We start from the raw sequence: 24125 nt of genomic DNA, 5'->3' as shown, positions 1-24125 counted from the left end.
AACTTCGCTTTTCAACAAATTTATTTGATTAAAATATTTTGGTTTCCATTAGTTTAATGAAAGTGCCTCACGTCGCATTCGTCCAGATGCAAAGCCGCAGACATGTTACTCTTCATTTCACAGGGCTTTGAGCTTAGCGAAATGCGCTGAGTTGCACATAGAACAATGCCTATGTCAGATGACAGAATGTGGAATGGATACACCCTTTCTCCTGCCCTTAGACTGAACCCTCGCTTCTCCTTGAGGCAGAAAATAAATTTACTTTATCTATAAATCTTTAGCTGGTCCAAATGTTGTTTGAAAAAAAAGCTGCAAGGTAAGGCCACCGCAGACAAACTCTTATGTTAATGTCATCTTGTTTATCCAAAAAGTCAATGTCAAACGTTTATGTCGAACTCCTCATTCATATGAAAGTCAGCTCATATCATTTACTACACAAGCAGTGATGCTATATTCTTATACCGAAGTTATTTGTTGGTTTGATACAAACTACAGTGGGTCAAGCTAAATACAAATTTATTGAGAATGTTGTATTCTGAACTTGATCAGCCACATAAATTATGGGAGAGAATGAATGTAAATTGATTACCAGTTACCTGGAAAATTTTACTAAATGGGGCAAGAGTGAGGAATTAGCCCATTCACTAACACTGAAGGGAGAGCTTTCCAAGCCTGCCAGCTAGCCTGCTAACTACACATGTAACTAGCTAAATGGCTAAAGACACCTCAAATATGTCATTTTAACATTTTAATTTTAATTTTTAAAATGATTTATTAGATACAGAGAAATGAAAAGAAATATGAGTACGGTCAAACAGTTTTGTCTTGGTGAGTGTTTCTCACCAAGGCTCAGCAACACCTATCCTGCTATCCGAAGGCTATCTTAGCGACACCGTCTAGAGATGGTATAATTTACTGTTTCAGTAACTGACAGGGTACAGTTAAGTCGTGCTCTCTGAAAGCGCACTGCTGGTCTATTTTAAAAGACACTCATGATGAATGCAATAACAAAACCATGAAATGTGCCATTTGACTGGAAGACATTGCTGTTGATGTTTTTATGCTGAGTTCAAACGCTTTAACATTAAATCATTTTTGAACTTCAATTTTTTAAAAACATCTTATGTTTTTGTTCGAATATAAAATGATTTGAAAATGCGCACTGTTTCTGAGTGACTAATTCTGGGTTGTAGACCAATATTGTAAAACATTATTGAAACCATAAATCACAATGTTTTGTGAAATTGTTTGAAAACATTAGGGTATAATTTTGCAATGTTATGCACCAAAACTGTGACAATCTTATGGAAAGTATATATCATAGAGTTTTCTGTAGGTTTTGAAAACATTACAGTTCTGTTTTCAAATGTTCCAAAAAATCCTTTTGAGGACTTGTCTGCCCATATAGACACATATCCACAGACCATCGGACGAAAACATAACAACATTTTTAAAATGTTATTTGTCTGGCTGGGACCACGCCTAGGACTAGGTTGGATTTGGGGTGCGGTGCCTATGGGTCGGCGCCATGAATAAACTGCAATGAGACAGACATTCAGAATTGTCTTCTACTTCATATCATGGCAGACTTCATCGTCACTTATACCTCCTGCAATACACAGTTCCGATTCTGTATTCTGAAAGAGGTGTCAAATTCTGTATTGCATGAAAGAGAAACTTCCAAAAACCACTGATGCGGCTTAATTGTCGTTTCATTTATTAAAATGTTTAAGGATCTTGACTTTCAATTTTCAACTCTGTAAACAACTGCACTATCTGCAATCAGCTTCCTTGCAAATTGGTTAATTGTCTGATTGTTTTCCATTTCCATATGATTGCTTAATCACAGCTGTAGATTAGCCATTGGTTAATGGCTACACCTGCCAATGCAGCATTGTGAATTGAGCCTTGATCGATACGATTGACCCTCGGCTTTCCCAGTTAAGTGCCCCTCTGGTGGAGCAGAGAACAAACATGCAAATATTCAACAGGCAGTTACCAATCAACTGTCGGCTTTTCAGACACGCACATCGCTATGTCCAATATTAAAGACCCACAAAGAGAGCTGAGCGAAGAGCCGAAACCCACAAAGTGACTCATTAAAGGCAACCCCGTGTCTGTGCTTCTATGTGTGTATTGTCTAGCTGAGCCTTTTGTCTTTGTTTTCCTGTCATCGCTGCTGACAGCCCGATCTATCTCACGCACACACGCTGGGTAAGGAGCAGCTGATAGCTTCACTGCCATGACACAGAGCAATAAGACACAAGGCACTGCTCATCTGACCCTGGCGTGTGGGTGCTGTCAGTGTTTATTTCACTTTATGAGTGTGGTAATACAAACCTTATCATCATCCATTACAATGAAGACATTCATATGCCACATTCAAAGAGAACAGCTCATTGTTTTTAGCACTTGAACTTTTTTTTTTTCCTGTAAACAAGGGAAATTTACATGATTTCTCTGGTTTTGAAGTGCAAATTTTTCTGGAAGAGGTTTTTATTTTCTTAAATTCCCAGTTGTTCAGATCAGGTCAAAAAAAACATTGTGATTGCAATACTTGATTGAGGGGAAATTATTGAGCTTATTATTTTTAATGAAAAGTATGAGCGTTGTTTGCATTCGGCGTCATTACCAAAACATGGAACAAAGTGGTGAAAAGCATCCAGCTAAAGGAACTTGCATCAGAACTACTTCCTTGGCATTCATTTACTAATGAACTTCCAAAGACATTTATTTACATCTTCACTTAATTCTCTATTTACTGTGAAAATCCCCCCATTAAAATGTCATTCCCATACCATTTAATATATAATCATGAACAAAACATTTTTCAAAAATTGTGATCGATAATTTCACAGCCCTTTGTAATGAACAATGTCAGTGCTAATACATCAACATCATCCTTCTTCTCTACCACAGACTTAAACAAAATAAGGCCAACAAATAAAGAGATGAATGAACAGAAAAAACTGCCAGGCAATATTCTGTACGCAGTCTGAAAAGCAGAGGCTGGTGTACTGTACCTACGTTTTACCTTTTTTGAGACAATTATGCACATTTAAAATCATACCACATTAAGTACTTGGAGTACAAAGGCCTTTAATCTCTGGCTGGCCGTTCGGAGCGCCTCTGAGAAGGCGTATGCTAAGATGACAAATCAAACAAAAATCCACTGCTTAATGCTTTCAATAAGTGGGAAGGTTTTTCCAAAGCACTCATTTCGTTTTAACACAAACACAATGTTTCTACTGCCGTGCACAGTGCACTCGCCTTGTAAGAATCGTGTTTTTGATACATACATGTGATCGCCTCTAAAACAGCATTTCTTATAAGTGGAGTGCACTATAACGCAGTATGGTAATCTTGTACTTCAGGCATGACAAAGGGTGCATGGTGAGAATGGCTGTCTGTAATAAAATTATGGCGCTACATGTGTGGGAGTGATGATGATGGAAGTCATTTTCAGGTGATAAAACACCAACACATGCCCTAATCCTCCCGGCTGAGAAGCAGAGGAATATGGTGACCGGAGTCTGATGAAACTGAATCTGTCGCTCTTTGAGAAGACTCGTATTCACACACCAAAAAACAACCGGTTAATCGACGACTGGTCTTAGGCTTAAGAAGAGGCCCGCCTGGTTCACATAAAGGGGGCCTTACTCTACAGAGGAATTAAAAAGAGCATTTGCAAATGTTTAATTCTGGTAGCACGAATGACGACACCCTTTTATCCCAAGGTCCCCAAATGTGCTCTTCATTGGGAGGCTTCCTTTAAAGCTGACGCCAGCGTCTGTCTTTTTCTTCTCTTCCCCACCCCCCCCCAACCCCCCCCTCCCGGGTTTTTGAAAACGTAGATCAAAATACAAGGCAGCGAGTGCATGGGATGACATCACCCTCCCAACAAAGAGGCTATGATTTATTTATTTTTGGTCTCTCTGTTTTGTTTGCTTTCATTTCAGGGCGTTATTGGCCCCGCTCGTTTCTCGGCTGTTTGGGGGGAGCCACTGATCGCTGATCGGGAGGATCAAAAAAGCACGCTACTTAGCCATGTCAAATTAACAAGTTCTAAGCCCTCTTGGGTAAAATGGTTACTGCAGAATAACAGAACGATAACATGGTTGTGCTCAAGCCTTTGGAGAATACGGTTCCTGGTGTTTTCTATTCCTAGCTAGCCAACATTTTTTTTTATTCAGTCTGGTGCTCTGGGGGGGAGGGTCTGCTATTAATCTGCTCTGCTTCTGATGGTTCATGGTGTAAGTGAACGCTTCGATTTGAACGGAGCACCCAGAAATGACACGTGGAATTAGGCCCAGTGAAAACTACTGATCCCTACATCCATGCCAAGGCACTGCATCGCGAGAAGCTCTCAGGGGTGCGGGACCGTGACATGAGCCGTGATGTGTGGCGCTAAGAGACACGGCAGGAGCTCCGACAACAGGACTCAGGGAGGAAAGAGAGGGCACACCAGGCTGGACTAATGTGGGGACCCACAGCTCTCCAGCCATGGCTGCATATCCCCAGTCAGCCTCCTGTGCTTATCAGCTCCAGTCAAAACTTACTGAATGGAGTAGCACCCTGTCACATGACAGAGAGAAACCTCATTCACGATGGACAGTGGCAACCCAGATGGGATCACTGCCACAGTACTGACCTGAGCTCCATCTCTCAGCTTTAAGATGCACTCCATGGTGTTGATGGTGATGACCACGGGCTCCGAGCCCAGCTTGGTCCATGGCACGTGGATTCGCAGCTCGTGGATGTGACCGCTCAGGAAAGCGAAAGGCAACTTCAGCTCCTGCAGACGGAAAAAGGAAAACCCTCTGGAATAAGCAGCACTTAGTCTGCATTGCCAGTGTGGTGGTGTGTTGCTCCAGCACTGTGTGCCAAATCATTACATTACATTACATTGTTGTCACGTAGCACACGCTCTTATCCAGACTTACATAGGTTACAACACTATCCATTTATACAGCTGGATATTTACTGAGGCAGTTGTGGGTTAAGTACCTTGCCTAATTGTACAACAGTAGGGCTCCAGGGGGCATTTGAACCAGCAACAGTAGTGCCCCAGGTTACAAGCCCTACTCCATACCACTATGCCACTGCAGGCCACACATCAACACTGTTTAAAATGAGATCTGACATGTTCTGTGGGCACTGCTGTCCATGCGGCCTTATAATATGCACTGCATCTTCTGCTTTAAGTCACTCTGGATAAGAGTGTCTGCCAAATGAATGAATGCAAATATAAATCTACTGGCAGACTGACTGACGGTTTTGTCTGATGGGTAAATTGCAAAACTTGTTGTTAAAACCACACTCCTTCATTCAAATAAACACAAATTAGACATAACTCCCAGGCAACAGTAAAGAGAAATCTACTGTCTGAGCAAAACAACACAAGGCAGCTACAAAGCCATCTTTCAGGCCAAATTCATGGTGCTTTCCCGACAGAAATCACACAGATTCACTCATGTACGAGTGTAAGTGTTAAGCATGAATAACTGCTCTCAAGCTGTGCTTTTCAAGGGGGGAAAAATCCCAAGAAACCTTACTGCCTACATACTTTTTCTTGTTTCCCTTTTTTTCCCCAGCCAAAAGCTAATAATTAAATGTAGTTCCAAGGAAGAGCCATCATGGATTTATAACATGTCTGCGTTAAAGACCACACTGTTTCACTTAAAGGGCCATTTCTAATTACTCTTCTGCAGATTGTGTATTCTATCCAAATTCAGCGCAATAAAGAGACTACAAAAGGAGAAAGGGCTGCCAACTTTTCAAGATAGTATTACAATTCCAGAAAGCAATACATTCCCACTGTCACATGGACAAAAGCTGCTTTCAATAAGAATTTTCATCATGTTCTCTGTTAGGTAGGGCTTTTTTGTCTACTATTTGAGTGGTCAGGAACCACTCCTAGGACACGGCAGCTTGATCCATTACAGATTTTACAAGTGCAAGGGTAAGCTGTATCAAATCTGCGATGGAGAACAGACATCTGAGTGAATGCACCTATCTGAATACATTGAAAATGAGCTGACAAATCAAATCCCACCATCTTGACTGCAGTTCGCATTTTAGCCGTGATGTGTGCAAAACTGTAAAGGCCTCAAGAGGCTACACAATGGAAATCAAATTTCCTGTATTACAAAATGTGTGATGTTCCTCAGATGTTCAAATCTGAGCTTCGGTAACTTCATACTAGAGCTGATGACTCTGACGACCTCCCAGTCTCATTCACAACTGGGGGGGGTAGGCATGACTGAAAGTAATAACTGCTGCACCACAGGATCCCAGACAGTAAGATGGTGTCACTGGGGAGTAACTAGATGCAGACTTCCCCATGATGTCTGCCATTTTCCTTTTCCTTAAACCTAAACTGACATAAGAAGCATAATAACTGTCAGGACACTTTGCATGTGTTATCAACAGAGCATATAACATCCAAAACAAATTAGCAGGACACAAACCCGCCACTGTGTTACACTTGGAAAGTCAGTAAATTACAAAAAGACCAATCATATACCACTATTGGTAGAAAGAATGACATCATAATGGTACAGAGAGTTGAATCTCTATGTTTTTTTTTTAATGATCAGACCTGTTGGTCGCAGCTGCTTTTCCATGAAGCACACCTTGACTCATGGAGAGGTGTGTTTGCAACATACCTGCTCCAGGACGTCCAGCTTCAGCTCGAGCTTGCTGAGCACCACATCTCCACCCCACAGAGAGAGCTGAAGGTCAGAGGGCTTCAAGTTCTTAATGTAGCGGTTCACATAGCTCATCAACAAGGGAGTGACGTAGGACTCCAACATGTCGGAACACCCTCAGCACTGCCAGAGAGAATGCACAATAACAATTACCAGTGCTGTCATAACTCTCCTTAAGAAGAGGATTTCCTTTTGTCTTACAAAGGAGAGTGGTCGCTATTGAACACAGAGCTGCCTTCTCATGAATAAGGTTTTGTTACAAGGTTGAGCATCATCACTGGCTGCTCTGTGCTAACCTCAGTACTGGGCTGACAGGGAATTGCGTAATGTGAGACTTTCTAACTTTCACTTTGTCTTGACCAATATAATCTGTCAGTGAGGGCTGTGGATTCCTGATTGAGGTTTTGAGCAACACAGTGTTTCTGTACATTTGTCTGAAACCAGAGGAGGACGACAGGTTGCGTGTCATCATAAGGCTAGGGGGTTTAACACACAACAGCAGAATCGAACTGGCAACCTCTGGGTTAGGAGCCCTATTCTTCACCACGATACGCCACTGTTAAAACGCTGCTGTTTTTTCTGATCCCAGAAGAAATAAGATAATATCTCAAATTGTGTAATGACACAAGCTCGATAGGCTTGACAGCTTAATGAAGATGTCAAGGCTAGCACCAGTTATTTATCTTTTTGTGCTAGAAAGAAACTATTGGCACATTCCCTCAATCCCAAAGACATATTAGATATCTAACGGTACATAACTGAGATGTCAAGCTAAGCATTCGTGACCGTACGTAGTTACTTGCTTGCTAGATTCTGCTAGATTTACTTTGGTTCGATAGCTAAAAAGCTAAAAGGCGCTATTGTTGAGGCGCAGACTACTTACACGCAAGTCGGATAGCTATCGACTTGAACAACCCTCTAACTTTACGAAAAGAAAGCATGTAAGTATCATTACCTGGCTAGGCAACTAATATAACTATTCCTTCTAACTACTTAGATCAATAACTTAACCATAGCTTTGACTTTCAGAAAGCAGCTGTGAAACTTTTCCTTCATTTGCGGAAAACAACGACAAAATGCGTCTATCTACGACTGACGTGCTAATTTCTACAAACGGCATCTAGCATATGTTGCAACGTACATGTCTAGATAGCAGTTAGAAATGTTTAACATACAGCTAATAAATTAGGTACTGTTAGCCGGCGAGCTAACGTTAGCAAGTTCAAGCGAGCAGCATAAACATCATCTGGTGAGCCTAAAAATGCAGAAATAACACGAACTGTATGTCGACACCACGCATATAACCCGCATTTCATTCTTACTTGACTAACGAAATCCTGGGTAGTGTCTTCAAGTCCGCATTGATTCATTTCGTCATGCCCAAACATAAACAGCACCTCAGATCCACAACACCACCATGACGGACCTCTTCCGGGTATTACCGCTTCCGGAATTCGGTACACGTCATTTCCTGACATTGCTCGCATTTCGGGATATGCTAAACCTGGCTCGCGCTGCTGCGGTCTGACCACAAGAGAGTGCCGATATGACCTTGCGGGCGAGGCCCAATCAATGGCCAAAAGACGCGACCAAAAGTCTAAAACATGCACCACTTTATTTTTCGTTTACTCCGCAAAAATATGGCCTTAATGATACCATTAATTATATTTTTTAAGATGGAATTTACCCCTTGAATTGATGTTTTTGTTGCTAAGTGTTCTCTGCTTGAAATCTGCGTTTTGGATTCCTCTGAGCTTGTTTATTGGAAAATTGGAAGTGTTCCAGGAAAGATTTCAAATGATACTAAATGTCCCAAAATGAAGCATAAATGCAACCGATTTTTAATTTAAGTTACAGGCAGTGTTGTAAATATTTTTACAACTGCTTGCTGCTAAGCAGGCTATTGGCTACTGGTTCCCCTGTCGTTTGTGTTTGCCTACTCTTTTGTATATTTATAATGTGGAGGAAAACTACCAGCAGTGCAGTGATGCATTTACACCATCAATGTTTCTAGGTGACAAATTGCTGAAATGTCAACTTTCAGGTATAAAAAAACAAATAGTGATATAGGCTCTTAACACAGGTTGTGCCACGAGTAGGCTAAAACTGGATTACTAACATGACTCTTCGAAAGTATAGTAGTTTACTGTTTTAAAGATATAGTTTAAGTGACTAAAATGCCAATGTTTGGAATAAGCTTGACAGTTTTAATTTGATTTATTTTAGTTCTTGAAATTGACTTGTTTGCCTCTCTTACTTGTCAAATATGTACCACCTCTTCATAATGCAGTATTTCAGCACAGTAAAAAATTGCTTTCAGTTTATTTCCTGGCTATCCCGTCACTGGCTCCTCCTTGATCTCGATTAATCCCCTCATAATTGCAATATTAAATAAATTTTCCTAACCTCAAGTGGACCGACTAGCACCTCATAATTGGCAGAGGGCACGCTACCCAATTACCAAATTTAAATAGTCAATTCTACAGACAATTCCCTCGCTTCAGATACAGTGCCAGGCTTCAGTGTGTGGTCTGCCAGCACAGAGAAGTTTGGATAAATCTCAGAGTCAAACATTCACTGTTGATTTCCCACAAGTCCTTTCACTGTATTTGACTTTTTCTGGTTGTGCTGCTGGCATCAGCACAACAGCGGTCCTCAAACATCAGTCAGACAAGAGGTCAGTCAAAACGACAGGTAGGAGTACATCTGCCTGCAATACATGACTCATTTTGGAAGCTTGTGCCAGACACCCTCTCACACTACCAAAACACCTCCTCATAAAATATCCCTGGCTGTTTTCATCATGCCAAAATTGTTTTTTGTTGATCTTATATGGAATATTTCCCTCACCCAGTCTCTTACCAAATGATATATTGTAAAGGAGATCATAGATTTTTCTAACCATGTGCTTCACATACATATTCAAGACTGAACATGTGAAGGGTATGAGCTCTTTTTTGGGGGAATGGCTGGTATTTATGCTCCATATGAATTTCCACTCTACTCCTGGAAGTGTATGTATGTATAGTATGAGTTGGTGTGCTTTCAGGGCTAACATATGTTCTAGCAACACAGATTTTATTTAAATAAGGGATTTTTCCCAGCCTTCCCTCAATGTAAGTGCTTTTTTGATGGGCTAATCATAATATACCACACATTGGAGAAACACTTTGTCAATGTGAGTTATTGCTTGCAGTGTTCACTGGGCTGAAGTGTTTTTATATAACAATTAAAAGCAATTTCCTTGCTTAGGAAAGTTCTACAATAAGCATGTAAAAGTTCCAAAACTCATTAATTGCAGATTAACAGCTAAGAGGTCTGAGAAGATCTGAGACCACTGCACTGCCTCTGACAAGAACTGATGTAATTCTCTGGACATCAGAACCAGCAGCTGCCGTGACACCCACTCCTGGCAATTCTGATGTTCACAGCTAATTCCATAGGTTTATTTGATGCCTTCAAAATGAATGTGTACAACACATACCTGGCTTGTAGACACAAAAGTGTATATGATTAAAAAGTAGCCTAATGCAGTGTGACCCTGCCAAGGTCTTTGAGAAGAACCCTGTGAGAAGTCTGTGAACAAATGTGACTTTATTACAAATGAGTAATTGTGTCCCTAAATTAGAAAATAACTCAGTGCATTCCTGTAGTTTCACCTTTTTACTGGAAGTCATTCTACTTGTCAGAATTATTCTCATGCAACAGCTGTATTACAGTCTACAGACCAAATTCTGTAATGCCCCAGGACCAAACTTGCCGTCACCATCAAACAAGGAAAACTGGTTCAGGAAAGGTCAAACACATAAATGCCCATGTCAAAGGCAGGAAATTTGACAGCTCCTATGGTTGTTCCATGTTTAAAATCCACTTCCTTGAATTTCCTTCGAAATATGAAATGGACGAGGTCTCCGTGGCGTTTCAGGCTGTAGCTTAACCCTGGCGGGAAGGTTATATTCCCTTTTATACGTGTGAAGGCCTTAGGGTGGGGTTAAAACAAGTGGCTTTAATTTGCAGACAGATTAAATATCAAACGGAGACAGGGTTCACGCGCACTGAGTTTTCCTCTCTGATTGTTACCCCACTCGTGCCTAATGTTTAGATGAGGACTGTATTCATCCTTGCTTCAAATCTGAACTTGATAGCAATTTAACGTCGTTCTGGAGTGTGTGATTTGTTTGAGGCGAAGTGGGTTGGGGTGAGGGGGGCGTGCTTACATTTAAAGCGGGCAAAGTTGTACCGTTACTCTCCGCTGGTGGCATTTGCTATTTTCACTGCCACTAGCCTATACAAACTACGACTGTTTCCACGAGTGGCAGTTTGCGACAGCATCCCCCTACAACGTGCGGGGGAGTTATCCACTGATTATTTTTGACTTCTGAAAGTTCTTTACTTCAGTTTTTCTTCCTGGCAACATATACATTCACAGTACCGGCCTACTCTGTCTGTGTAATTGCATCCATCGAAGTATTTTCACTTGCATTTTTAAACATGTGATCACCACAAGGGAAAGCTTTTTTAATGCATGTTACCCCGTCAAGGAATTTTTTTTAAAGATAACACTTTTCGTCTGTTTTGTACTGTTCTGAGTCTAATTTAATGGAAATTTTCTTCAAAAATCTTTTTTTGAAACATGAAAAACTCAGTGATCGTTTCGGTACTTCAGTTTGATGCACTCATCCGTGGTAGCACTGCTCTTTTCTTTTTCATTTTGGTTTAAACCTCTGTGGATTTTTAAAATTCTTGTTCGTCTCCTCGTGTCAAACTGCAAGATGATGTGACCACATTGGAAGTGTTAAAAGTAATTTTTTATAGTTTCATTCAGCAAAAATGTTTTGATTACAGCTTACAGCTTTGCTGTCGTGAAACCAACGTGGAAAAAATGCAAAAAGTGACAGGCATAATATAATATATTATTTGTACTACTGTTTAAGTGTAAGAGGGATTTGGCACAAAGACCCCAATGAGATGTGCATGTTACACGTAATGTGAAAATTTTACACGACAGAAAAAACTAGCACACGGAATGTAGTAAACCCTCTTACATTATTTCCCAATGAATTATTATTATTTTTATCAATAACAACAAAACAATAATAACAATAATAATAACAACGATAATGATAATAATAATAATGATAATAAGAATGATGACGATAATAATAATAATAACAACAATAATAATAATAACATCCTATATTAAACAGTAACTTAGGTCAAAATTTGGTTCTGCGTTCTTATATAGCGCTCTCAGTTCACTTAAAACATGAGGAAGGATAAAACTAGTCGAAAGGGACAGAATTTGACAATCACGCCATTACTGTTTCCACTTCAAATGCATAACTTGGTTACAGTAGCGTATTGATGAGCTATTAGCAGCCATGAATATAAGACATATTACAACAATAAATAGTACAAGTACGACTAACAGATAAATATAGAATACGATTCAACTTTCAGTTCCTTATATATTCATTCAAGAGGAGCTCATACATAGCATACAAGTTGCACCGCGACGAAATTAATAGCAGTGCTGCAAACGGTTGTTTCTTGACTGATTTATTACAAAATGGCTTACGTCCATTCTTTTAGCTCTGATGAAGTACTGTCAAATTATCAAACCTATTTTTAAATGATTGTAATGTTTCTTCTCAAGGTAAGCTTATTATTGTTATTACTGTTGTTGTTGTTATTATTATTATTAGTAGTAGTATTAGTATTATTATTAGTAGTAGTAGTTGTAGTAGTAGTACTACTACTAATACTGCTACTACTACTATCATCATCATAGTAGCCTTAGTAGCCATAGTAGCCTTAAATAGTTCGAATCGGACCAATAAAATTTACATCACTGTTACTACAAAACGTACGCATATTCACTTAATTGCTATTAATGAATGACTGATAGGTTAATTACATTTAGCTTTAGGTTCGTTAATAAGAAACGGGGCACGAATGATCCTTGTTGAATAGTTCAGAAGTGTCCATTGATCGCAGAGTAAACAAATTAAGGTTTATGATGTGTGTCCACTTTACAACAACAAAAACAGCGGGGAGCAATCCTGCCTTTGAGAATTCTGGGCTGACCTCCCAAAAAAGCCCTTTGAGGGAGGACCTCCAGATTTTGGTCAAGAATCTGAAACTCGGGTACCACTTAATTAAAACAAATAAATTCAGTGCTTTCTAGTCGTTTAAGTGAAGAAGCCGTGTCGTTTAAATTAAATGAATCAGCCGGTGTGTTAAATAATTATTGTTAGGTGACTCCTTTCCAATGTATGAGAAAATTTGCACAAACTGAAACCCGTGGTGTCATCATTGTACGTACCCTATCTAAGGCTGAGCCGTTGACAGCCAACAGTTACCATGAAAGTGTTATTCAGTATATGCGTTTTGTTACGTCAGTCTAGCAACATTTTAATGAGGCTTAGACATGTGATTTGTGACCACAAGAAAATAATTTAACCAGCTTTACATCTGCCTTTGTCTCACTCTTTCGCCCTGTTTTAATTGACATCAGAGTTCCATTTTCTCACATCTTTGCGGCAATATGTAGCAGCACAAAATTAGCTGACACGTGCAGCATTTTCTTTTCGCGGGGTAAATATATGATCCATTCCCCCACTGAAATCCACAGCTAACATCACCATGGAACTCCTAGAAAGAGGTCTCAGCCGGAAGGTGTCTTCAAGCCGTACATGATATGGTTTGGTCTGCGGGGACGAGTCTATGTGTGGGCTCAATATGAATATTTAATTTACAAAATTTTACAGTCCACACACGTGCCAATTTTAACAATTTTGTTTGGCGGTGTGTTTACACCCAGAAACAATATAGAAGGTGGTGAATTTTACTCTCTCAAGGAGCAAGCGATGACAGGGAACATTTATCCTAAACGACATAAATGCAATTAATACACCTGACAAAATGAGCGGTTCCTACTCTCGGGCAGGAACATTTGAATTTTTTGCGGTTGTGGCCAATGCCACTAATCTGAATATGGGAAATAAAGATAAACAAAAATAATGTCATTCTAACAGACATATGTCGGAGGGTTAAAGACTTGCGTGCGCATTAGATAATCAAGTGATCATTTGTCACAGAAAATGCAAAGTTAAAAAAGCCTTCGAAATCAAGGTTTAAAACGATATTAGCCGTGGTGATTAGAGGGTGAACGGTAAACTAAGGGGCGGTTTTAGGCGTTGAACTGCTGCTGCTGTTAATATTTACACAAATGTTCAACCGACAGACCTGTGTGATTTCTGTATTATATTCATGGTCAAATGTGGTTGTACATTTAAACAAATATTTTCAGACAAGAGGACTCAAGTGTCATTTATGTTTTATCATCAGACGCGTTGCCACTATTTTTTTCACCGGTATTTCAATATGATATTATTTATCTTAAGAATACCTATAGGGTGTATCTCTAATGGCAAATTGAATTGCCTGTGTAACATCAGATTTAAAGAAGGACTTGCCTTACTTATATGATAATACAACTTAATAACATTGCAAGTTATGTTAATGATAATGACAGACACTTAACACGTGGTATTGTGAAAACTGTTTTAATGAAATACCCATTCAATGACCAGTTGTAGTATTCTAAATGTTTTTCTTATATGTTACAAAATCAGAAAGTAGCCTACACCTAATTTGAAAGTTTTGTGATTTCTTCTGCAGTGTCATTTAGAACGATATGTTGCAGGATTGTCCTTTTAAGTGTCCGTTTAAAACAGCGGAAGAGGAGTTCGTTGGTAAATTTCCAAGCAAATACTTTATTCAGTTCAGTGCGTCATCAATCATCTATATTTCACAATACATTTACTAAAAATTAAAAATCAATCAATTTTTAAATTCCAAGTGTTATCTTAGTTGTTGTAGATGCTTTTAATGATTGATAAAATGCAACACTTCCTCATGGAAACCATCTTTTATTCAAAAATATTTTTAAAACAAGTTGGTCAAATCGTGGAACATCTGTTGAACTCTTGAGCCCCGCTTCTAAAAATAGCCAACGCTTACTTCAGATATAACATTATGAAAAATGATTTCAGAGCAACAGACAAATAAAAACGCCAGTTTGTCTTGCGCTGTGCTTATTGTACAACGTGAACGTTTAACATGTGCAGACGTAAGACGGAAAAAAGCAACAAAGAATCCGAACTCAAGGCAACAAGACAAAAAATTTCCTGCCACTTGAACTGTCTAAATAATGAATGTCAAATACAAAATGATTAAATTCAACATCAGCTTGAGCGTGGAGTTGATTTGACCTTTTTTTCTGTAAGCGCACCTTTGAGAACCACAGAAACCTCGGTGTACCATTTATGTGCAATAGAAACGTTCTGAAATAACATGCGGGTCAGCCAGGCACGTTGTAATTCCAGGAATTCCCGTCTGTACTCAACTCAGTTGCATATATGGATGAAAGAAAGACGTGCAAAATCATTAGGAATGGGAGCTCCAGCAGTTCAATATTTTGCCGTCAGTTCAATTTATTCTCTTTTAATGAGGAATTATTCCAAATATGGATTCGAAAAAAAAACGTTCGTTCTAAAATATCCGTTTATATATTTCATCCCAAGAATCAATGGAACAAAAAAATTGCATATTATCGCTGGTGAATATTAAACTTTCTTTATTTCTAAAATACAATTTAACATACTTCCAAAATTAGAAAACTTTTTTTCTTTTACACTTTTCAATTCAAAGACAGTAATAATAGAAAAAAAACTTTATTTACAGTTTTGAGCGCCTTGGTATTTACATGGTGACGCGAGGCGATCCTTGGTTCCGACTTGTTCTGCAAAATGAGTCATTTTAGTCAGTCCTTTGTACGTTGTAGCTGTCCAGATAGCACTTTGGTTTGTCTGCAAAGCTTTTTGTCGTTGTTATTTTTGTTTTGTCCATTTTAAAATAGTTTTTAGATGTCCAGCCTTCATGGCTAGTAGTCCTGAGCGGGTGTGTGAGTCAAACTGTGCCGTCGCAAGTCACAGTTGCGCCGAAACACCTTTCCGCAGCGGTCACAGCTGTAGGGCTTGATGTCTGTATGGGTGAGAAGGTGAGTTTTCAGGTTACTTCTTTGATTAAAGGTTCTTCCGCATGTGGGGCATTTGTGAGGTGATTCCTGTTTAGATTTGAAGCAAGCAAAGGATTATTCCCTTTAATTTTTTTATAAAGTAATTCTTAAATCTGACATTTTTAACGAAATTTTAATTTGCTCTACTAGGCTCTAATAGCCCCATAGTATGTTGCATTTGGTGTACACATTCAAGACAAACATATAAACATATCTGTAAAGACAATAGCAACAAAATCTAATATGCATATTTTAAATTGCACGTGAGCTAATCACATTTTGATTGACAGTTACGACATTGAAAACTATAAATAGCGGCTTGGTCTTTAAATGAGAAAAATATCAACAATCAACTGTGAGTAAAACGGCGTGTGGTAAATTTCCACGTGAGCCATAATTATACACAACAAAACCTCAAAAAACATTTCACAAACATAACATCTACGATAGCAAATCCGCGTGTTTATGCACTTACATTGAATGATGTGGAAACTATGTGTGAAGAAAAAAACGAAATGGCTTACCTGCATATGTAATGTTTTGTGCACTGCTAAAGTTCGAGATTGACAAAACCCCTTCCCACATTCTTGACATTTGAATGGCTTCTCTTTGGAATGGATGTATCTGCAAACGTACGGATACGATGTGGTTAAATTCTTGCAGCTCTCTTTTCCCCATCTGAGTTCTTCTTTACAGTTAACAACCGTTGTACAACGCTGAGAGCAGAGCTACTCAAACGAGTACAGTAACTTGGTGCTTGCGCATTGTGAGGCTTTAGCGCCCTCTCACAACACCATGGAAACACAAGGAAAAACAAGCCCGTTAAAAGTCATTTTCATCCCTTTTCTCGGCTGATAACATTCTGTGATAGATCTATCATATATATGTAATGTTGTGCTGCATACACAGTTAATCGATTTTATGATACAGCCAAAACACTTTTGGCAATATCATTGTACATGCATTAGGAAATAACATTAATAATAAACGAAGAAGAACAATAATAATAACAGCATACTATCGTCTCTGTACATTAATACTTTTACCGCGTGCCTCTGTAGACATTTTTGCAACAGGCTGGTCACTACTTCTTACCTGTGGTCTCGCAGATGGTCCTGCCTTCTAAAGGCCTTGTGACAGATATCACAAGTATAGGGCCTTTCGTCTGTGTGGGTTCTTTCGTGGATGAGGAGATTGTACGACTTGGTGAAATGCCGGCCACAAAACTTGCAAATAAATTCCTTTTTAGTCTTCGACGGGAGCCGTCCTCTCGTGGGCTTCCTATCCGGGGATAGTTTGCTCAGCTCGGAGATTGTGCCCCCGAGGCCCGCCGTCAGCTTGGAAAGATCCCCCGATTTAGGCGGGTCCTCTTGGGTGGCAGCAATGGCAAGGTTGGCAAAATCAAACCGAGGCCTGTCCTTATGCAGAGCCGGGATAACGTGGGTTATGGCGCCTTGCTTCGGGTGGAAAAGGTGCGCAGCGAACGGTAAGGCTGGGAAGGGAAATCTCGGGTCTACTAAACCTTGGGCTGCTGCCATTTCGGTGATCGTTGACCTCAGTCCTTGCATGTGCGGGTAGCCCAGAGTCCAATGGTTCATGTGCATGGTTTGCACCGCGCTGAGACCGTACAATCCTTGCAGGTGATCGACGGCCGCAGGGAAAGTATTGACAGCTTGGAGGAAGGAGTAATTGGTCAGCTGCAGAGATGGGTGCAGTGGAATTGGCGCGGGCAAGGCTTTACTTCCCATGTCGGCAAATAGCTTCAGGAATCAGGCCTCTGCGGAACACTGTATCTCCTTGAAGTTCCTGTATGAGACAAGATAACGCTTAATCATTTTAATCAGCGACAGTACCGGGTATTAGCCTACTTGTGGCTTTCATTTAAAATATAATAATTGAAGAAATAAAAGGCTGAAAACCGAAGAGTGACAAGAATGACATTCATCAATTTGTTAGGAAAGTAGGTGTTTAGGTCACGATTAAACTTAAAACGAAAGCCTTATTATTGTCAATGGAATTGAAAGAGAATTTTATGTTTGTTTTGTTTTCCAAGGCTGTATCTGTATTTCTTCGAGAAATTCACATTTTATATTTTCCCAAGTCGCCCTTCACCAATCTTATAGGCCGTCTTTCACAAAGCTGTGTAAGTTAGGAAAAGTGGTTCTTAAGAAAATGGCCAGATACATTCAATATCACAAAATAACAAGTACATTATATTTCATTGAGGAAATAAGGATAGTGTTGTTTTGAATTAATCATAAAAGGCGTTGTTAACAATAATAATGTAAAAACACACATGTACAATCCTGGATAGTAGCTACGGCTTTCTGAAAGTGAACTCCCGACTGTTTTATTACTTTCTAAGATAGAAATTGGGTGCAGAAAGGCCGATAGTCAATTATTGCTCGTCCTTGGAGTCGAGGCACAGTGAAATTGCAAGAACAGTTTTAATGGCGATGTTCGGTTGTTTTTTTAATCATAAAGCAAATCACGTATCAGATCACTTCCTCAATATTACGAGCAACGATTAAATTAAGTTTACTTTATACGTGGATTAACATCTGAAAAACTCCCATCATTTGATGCGTTTTTGCCACTTTGTGACAAGCTGACGTGAAGTCGATAACTTCAGTGTATGAACATTGTGACAAAATGTTTGCACATAAACTGGTCTATATAAAATCCGAAACCGGTAGAGATCTTACTTGTACAAAATTTTTTCCTACAATTTTAACTACACATATTTAGCCTACTTAATGCAAGTCACTCAGGTATGGAGCTGACCAAATTCAGGCAAAGTTTTTCCGGACCATTTTTTACAGTCACCAGACTTAGGACTGCCTAAGTATATGCCTAATAAATAATGTTATTGAACCTTCTAAGTTATCGCTGAGAGTCAATAGTAGACCTGTTGATGATAATTGCACCGAGTGTCAACGCATTCGTTCACAAAAGTTAATGGGTCATTTTAAGATGTCGATGTTTCCTTTATAATACGTGCAACAAAAATAACATAATAAAAATGCTCCATGTATTTTTGTAGCTGCACGGAGCTAAATAATGTATTAAATATTGCACATTTTCGCAGATATCAGCGTTACAGGTTCACGATCGACGCTACAGGGGAAAGCATTAGGAAAGCACACCCCCAGCCTCGCGGTGTCTCTGGGATTTACTCGCTGCAATTCCGGTGAAGTGAGTTAATGAGAATTGTGTGACTGTCCGTGGGCTTTCGGTGAAGCAGTGGAGCGGAACTGCAAGTTTAAAGGTAAAACTTTCCCACAAGACCTCACCAGGGCCATCACCAGTGCGACGAATTCTCTGCCTACTAGACCGATTCCAAGCGGCAACAGTTAAGAACACGAGCACTGCTAAAACACACGCGGAAATATTAGCAGAATAAATAAGGGGTTTTGCTTGTCTGAACGTATGACCCGCTGTGCAATCGTTGTTAATATGCTTGAAATAACTGACGGTACATTTCATTGGTTTTTACGCATGTGATTCCCCAGAAATACCGAAAAAGCGACTGCATTCCAAAAGTTGTTTGTATTCTGTATTTCTTTAGATGTGGGCTGGAATCAGCCAAGGTGCGGCAATACTGTAGTTGCGTTACATAGTATAATACACGGTTTACGGCACATAAATAAAAAAAATAATTAAGGCTATACCTCTGCTTAAAACTTATACTCTCAGGACTAATATTAATTCTGCAACTGCTGCTACAGTGGTGTAATAAGTAATAGCTGTATCTTATTTTCATACATATAAATGTGGCTAATAAAACACAATAGTCTCTTACATGACTTGGCCTTCGCCATAAATAAAAAATAGGTCATTTAGGCAGTAAGATATTTACACCCGCCTGTTGCTGAAAGCCAACTGTAAATGACATGTTCAGACATTCGGCATCCTTGGCTTAAAATTGCTGCAAACGCGAACATTTTCTCTTCACGCCTAGCGCAGTTCTTTAAGATTTATCCAACGGCTATGATCAAAGAGATGGACACTCCAAACCTCCCTCCTACCATAATTTGTGTCCTTTTAATGGAACAATGATTGACAGTTTGTCCAGGGCTCGTGGGCTCGGTCGCTTTTTTGTAAACATTTGACAGATGTTCTGATTGTAATGTCCACTATGTCAGTGCGAGTTCCAAATCCTAGATTGTTCTTGTAAGATGTTGTATTTATAAGCCCATTAAAACTAGAATGACAGGTAAGACTTTATAGGCAGTGTTCTTTTCTGATTTGTTTTACTTCGTGTAAAAAGGCTATTATAACAGCTGTCCTGTATCGACTTTTCAATCTTAAGTCGTGTAAGATGATGCATATTCGGTTCGCTACAGTATCATTTTGAAAAAAACATAGGGCCTGTTAATGGAACTTTCCTTGTGAAATATTAAATAGTACCTCCACTTTATGCGTGATGTCTATCGTTAAGTACAGGTTAATGCAGGTCAATTGGTAGGCATGCATAATATAATCTAAGTCCATTTCACTAAATACGCGATCCAAAATCTTACCCCCTTAGAGATGGATGCCAAAGGTCGCCCGCGAAGAGTTGAGCGATATTTCAGTAATCCACAACGGCTAGTGTTCCGCGACGAACTCCTGTTAAACGTCAGCAAAACTCTTCCAAGTTCTTCCATGTACAGTTCATTGTTGTTTCTGGAAATCGTAATATGTCTAAAGAACTCTGCACGGTATCGCAGTATGTACTGGACTAAAGTCTGAAGAACTACATTCGCTGTTCAGTGCAAGACGGAGCAGCACTTGGAGTCCCGCGTCCTGCTGAGTCTAACTTGACTGCGAGTGGTGAGTTGCAGGTCCTTCACTTTTCAGTAGGCTACTTCGGGGACTGGCGCGCCGAGCCCGCCCTCTGACACGCCTTCTCCTCGTGATTAACTCCAATGTTCTTCTCTGTTTATTTGTGTTTGGATAGCAACTACGATTCAAGAGGACATCGTCCAGCTCAACATGCATCTGACACTTCAAATCTAAACCTTAGCATTTTGGGGGTTCAGTTTTCTTGGAGAAACAAAAATAGCCAGGAAAAAACTAAGCTATTATGTTTCGGTCCCACGCGCTAAAAACGTGCTTCAAAAACTCAGAAATACTCCAGTGCACACTGAAAACGCGTTCATTTCGTAAATAATAGTCATTTGCGATTACAACTGTACCGAAGCGATTTATTTGAAGTAAAATGTTCTCAGCACCTTCACGCGTCGTTGTTTTATGGTGAGAATGTACAGTTTTTCACAGGGAGAACTGCTAGACAAGTTAACATGTTAATGATATTAATAACCTGCATGCTTACTGCATGTACGTTTTCATCTTCACCTGTGACGCGTGCATTTTTGGTGAACTTTTATTTTCAATACGTATGGGCGCCTTATCTTTTACATACAGTGAAGAATAGATGATTTATATTTAAGATGATGACATAAAAAGCTGGTAGCAAAAAGATAAATAATGATATGTGCAGGAATTAAGTAGATACACTTATGTTTTATTGTGATGTAATGGATGAAAGCGTCTGCTGAATGCATGTAATGCAATGAAATGGAATTAACTACTTACTCTTTCAACACCATTTGCGGAAGAACAGTTAAATTGTTATCGCACTTGTTAATGTGGCTAACAAGAAATATATTCCCTGTCAGCATCGACTTACTATCCTTGCACATACACTTATTCGACTATTGTTCCATAACTTTCCATTGACCTACGAATGGAAACAGTATTGGATGGTAACATTATTTACTTTCGAATGTGTTTTATGACATTTTTTAAATAAACACATTCTGCTCATCTTTATTTCTTTGTTAGAGCGACGGCAAATTGTGTGACAGTAAAACCAACAGGTTTCAATGATTTTAAGGATACCTACGTTTTGACGCTTTGATTCCAAGGGATTTGCAAGGTTATCACTCGCAAGTCACCGGGAAGACTTGCACAATGAATCTGTATGTGGTAAAGTTTATCAATTTATTTAGCTGCCTTTTAATGTTGCAGAGCCTGTTATTCAAAGAGATAGACATATATATTGTTTGAATTTTAATAAGAAATATGATATTTATATTTCCTTTAAATAGGCTACAAATATTTGAGATAAAATAATATTTTGAATCGCATCCATTATGCAGTTAGTGTCGTTATTTTATTTGGTGGAGATTACTGTTTTCTTCGTTGTGGAAATGTCTTTTATTCGCAACAAGAGCAAATACAGGTTCCTGTGAATAGGATTGTATGCGTCATAAATAAATAGCCGCTATTAAGAACCACGGCATTTCAGCACAATATTATACTGTATTATAATTAAGATGTCCTCAGCGATGCAAACAACGTTTATTTAATCCAGCATCACTCATTGCATGTGCTAACCTCCCCGTTACTCTTTAGTAAGAAATTTAAACTGGTTGTTTGATTTGCTCATTTGTTTCCTCAAAACAAACTACACAAATACATCTAAAATACATTTTCTTTTAGCTGTTTTGGTCGTCATGCCTGAAGATAGTGACAGCTGAATCGGTTAACAGTTGAATGGATGCACGCAGTATAATACATAGACTTCGACAAATGAACAGGGTGTAGAATTTAAAAATCTGAGAATACTGTACTGTTGATAATTATTTAACTTTTAAGGGGGACGGCAAACATGGCAACATGATTTTTCCTCCAAACCTAGGACTTCCTGATAGGGATATGAAACGAATAATTAAAAAAGATTACGATAACAGAATACATCGAAAGACAACACACATACCCATTCGTTTAATTTTTTTGTTTTGTTTTTCAGTAAAATTGACAAAATATGTCGAAAAAAAAAACGGTAGCCATTGATTCCCCGTCGTGTTTAATGTATAGGTTGTAGTGAAAGCAACGCTTTTCAGTATGTGTCTGACCGAGAACGGGTGAAACTGAAGCAACCTGCAGTCACCCCTCTACCGATGCATTATGTGATTGTGCGCAGTGTTACATCAAGTCTGCAGCGCCGCCTATCGACTGCAGGAACAAACTGCAGGAAATGCATTTCTGAAGAGATACCATCTTTCCTTCATCATATTTTTGAAGCATTGGTCGCCTTCCGTCAAAATATTTAGTGCCGATCATTACTGGCAGGTAAGTTTTATGAGTATTGCATCTAGCAGGAAGGATACTGCGAAGGTTTTGACCTGCATGGGACTATTTTGTTTCATATGAAGGTTGGTTTAAAATATTTCTTATGGTTTACGTTGGCTTTGAGTCAATAGCATAGTAGATCATTAGCGGAAATATCATTTAAGTGAACACGATCGTTAATAATAAATTGTACTGCATACCAGATGTGAATGTTTGTTGTAATATAAGCTTCTTGAATATCTCCCTAGATGAGGTCTTGTGTTAAACAGATAATACGTAACAAATATTTATATAATTATAAGTATGAGTTTAATTCAAATTGCTTGTGTAGGCTAATGCACCTCTTGATCACTAAATAACAAAACCTATACATTATGTATAACATGCGATGCTAAATTGTACTGCTGTGCGCTATATTTACAGTAGAATTAACAGCTTGCTAACATTTCCAAATACCAGTGGAAGAAGATGGATTTTTTCCAGTCTGAAACCGCAGTTTTAACATAATGTCAAAATACAATTGTATTGTTTTTCACAGTGTACCGGATTCATGATGTTTACTATCATACTTCCAAAGCAGCAGTTCAAAACCTCAAATATCACTAATACCGCAACAGAGGCAGGTCATTAGATTTTTCTCACATGCTCGTTAGTGACATAGGCCTAATAATAGAGAGGGATCATATAACAATTTAGTGTCATTATAATGACGATTTTACTTTTCTTCTGTGCTCGTTGGAATATATTTAATGGCTGCTACCTTGGGGAATTAGTAAAACATAAGACGATATAACTAAAAAACTAAAAATATAACTGATATTCAACAAGGACAACTACCTTTCTCTGCAGTAACTTGCGTTATGTGTGTGTGTGTGTGTGTGTGTGTGTGAAAGACAGCGAGAGGAGAGAAAAAGAAATTACCTGTATCTTAAACTAATGTGACTGAAACTCCGTGTTTGTGGGTTTGAACGCTATTTACCTTCTTTTTATGTGAAATGAAACAATAGGGATCGTTTACCAGAAGCCCATCAATCAATAAGAAACAATTGGTTGCATCACGAAAAGAAATCCCAGGCATCGCTGGCGCCCTTCGTTGTAAATAAGGCTTTGCCTCTTGCATTGCAGTGACTATTAACAGCAAGCACGGTAAGTAAACATGATGTTGAAAAGTTTGGTGCTGCAGTATAGTCGACAAATAGACAAATAGTTTT

At 39.0% G+C, this 24125-nt stretch overlaps 2 protein-coding genes across 5 annotated transcripts in view; both read right to left on the bottom strand.

Annotated features, from left to right (window-relative positions):
- Positions 1-6827, bottom strand: part of LOC118784006 (vacuolar protein sorting-associated protein 13B-like) — a 281109-nt gene extending 274282 nt beyond the window's left edge. For all 3 annotated transcript variants that reach the window (XM_036537972.1, XM_036537973.1, XM_036537971.1), the window contains exons 1-2: positions 6669-6827; positions 4652-4795 (exon numbers count right to left, since the gene is read on the bottom strand). In XM_036537972.1, the coding sequence (XP_036393865.1) occupies positions 4652-4795; positions 6669-6815 (291 nt within the window). In that variant the 5' untranslated portion in view covers positions 6816-6827. The remainder of the gene's footprint in view (positions 1-4651; positions 4796-6668) is intronic.
- Positions 6828-15511: 8684 nt separating this feature from the next.
- On the bottom strand, positions 15512-20432 carry osr2 (odd-skipped related transciption factor 2). 2 transcript variants are annotated; one of them, XM_036539632.1, is made up of 4 exons: positions 20316-20432; positions 16888-17598; positions 16317-16416; positions 15512-15840 (listed from the first exon to the last, which is right to left on the bottom strand). In XM_036539632.1, the coding sequence occupies exons 2-4, from the start codon at positions 17538-17540 to the stop codon at positions 15658-15660; spliced, it is 936 nt and encodes a 311-aa protein (XP_036395525.1). In that variant the 5' UTR covers positions 17541-17598; positions 20316-20432; the 3' UTR covers positions 15512-15657. The 2 variants fall into 2 exon arrangements, with proteins under 2 accessions (XP_036395525.1, XP_036395526.1); XM_036539633.1 differs by having other exon boundaries at positions 15512-15758.
- Positions 20433-24125: the final 3693 nt, after the last annotated feature.

This window comes from Megalops cyprinoides, chromosome 10 (assembly GCF_013368585.1).
Source record: "Megalops cyprinoides isolate fMegCyp1 chromosome 10, fMegCyp1.pri, whole genome shotgun sequence".
Classification (NCBI taxonomy): domain Eukaryota; kingdom Metazoa; phylum Chordata; class Actinopteri; order Elopiformes; family Megalopidae; genus Megalops; species Megalops cyprinoides.
This window is presented reverse-complemented; position numbering and strand designations above follow the sequence as displayed.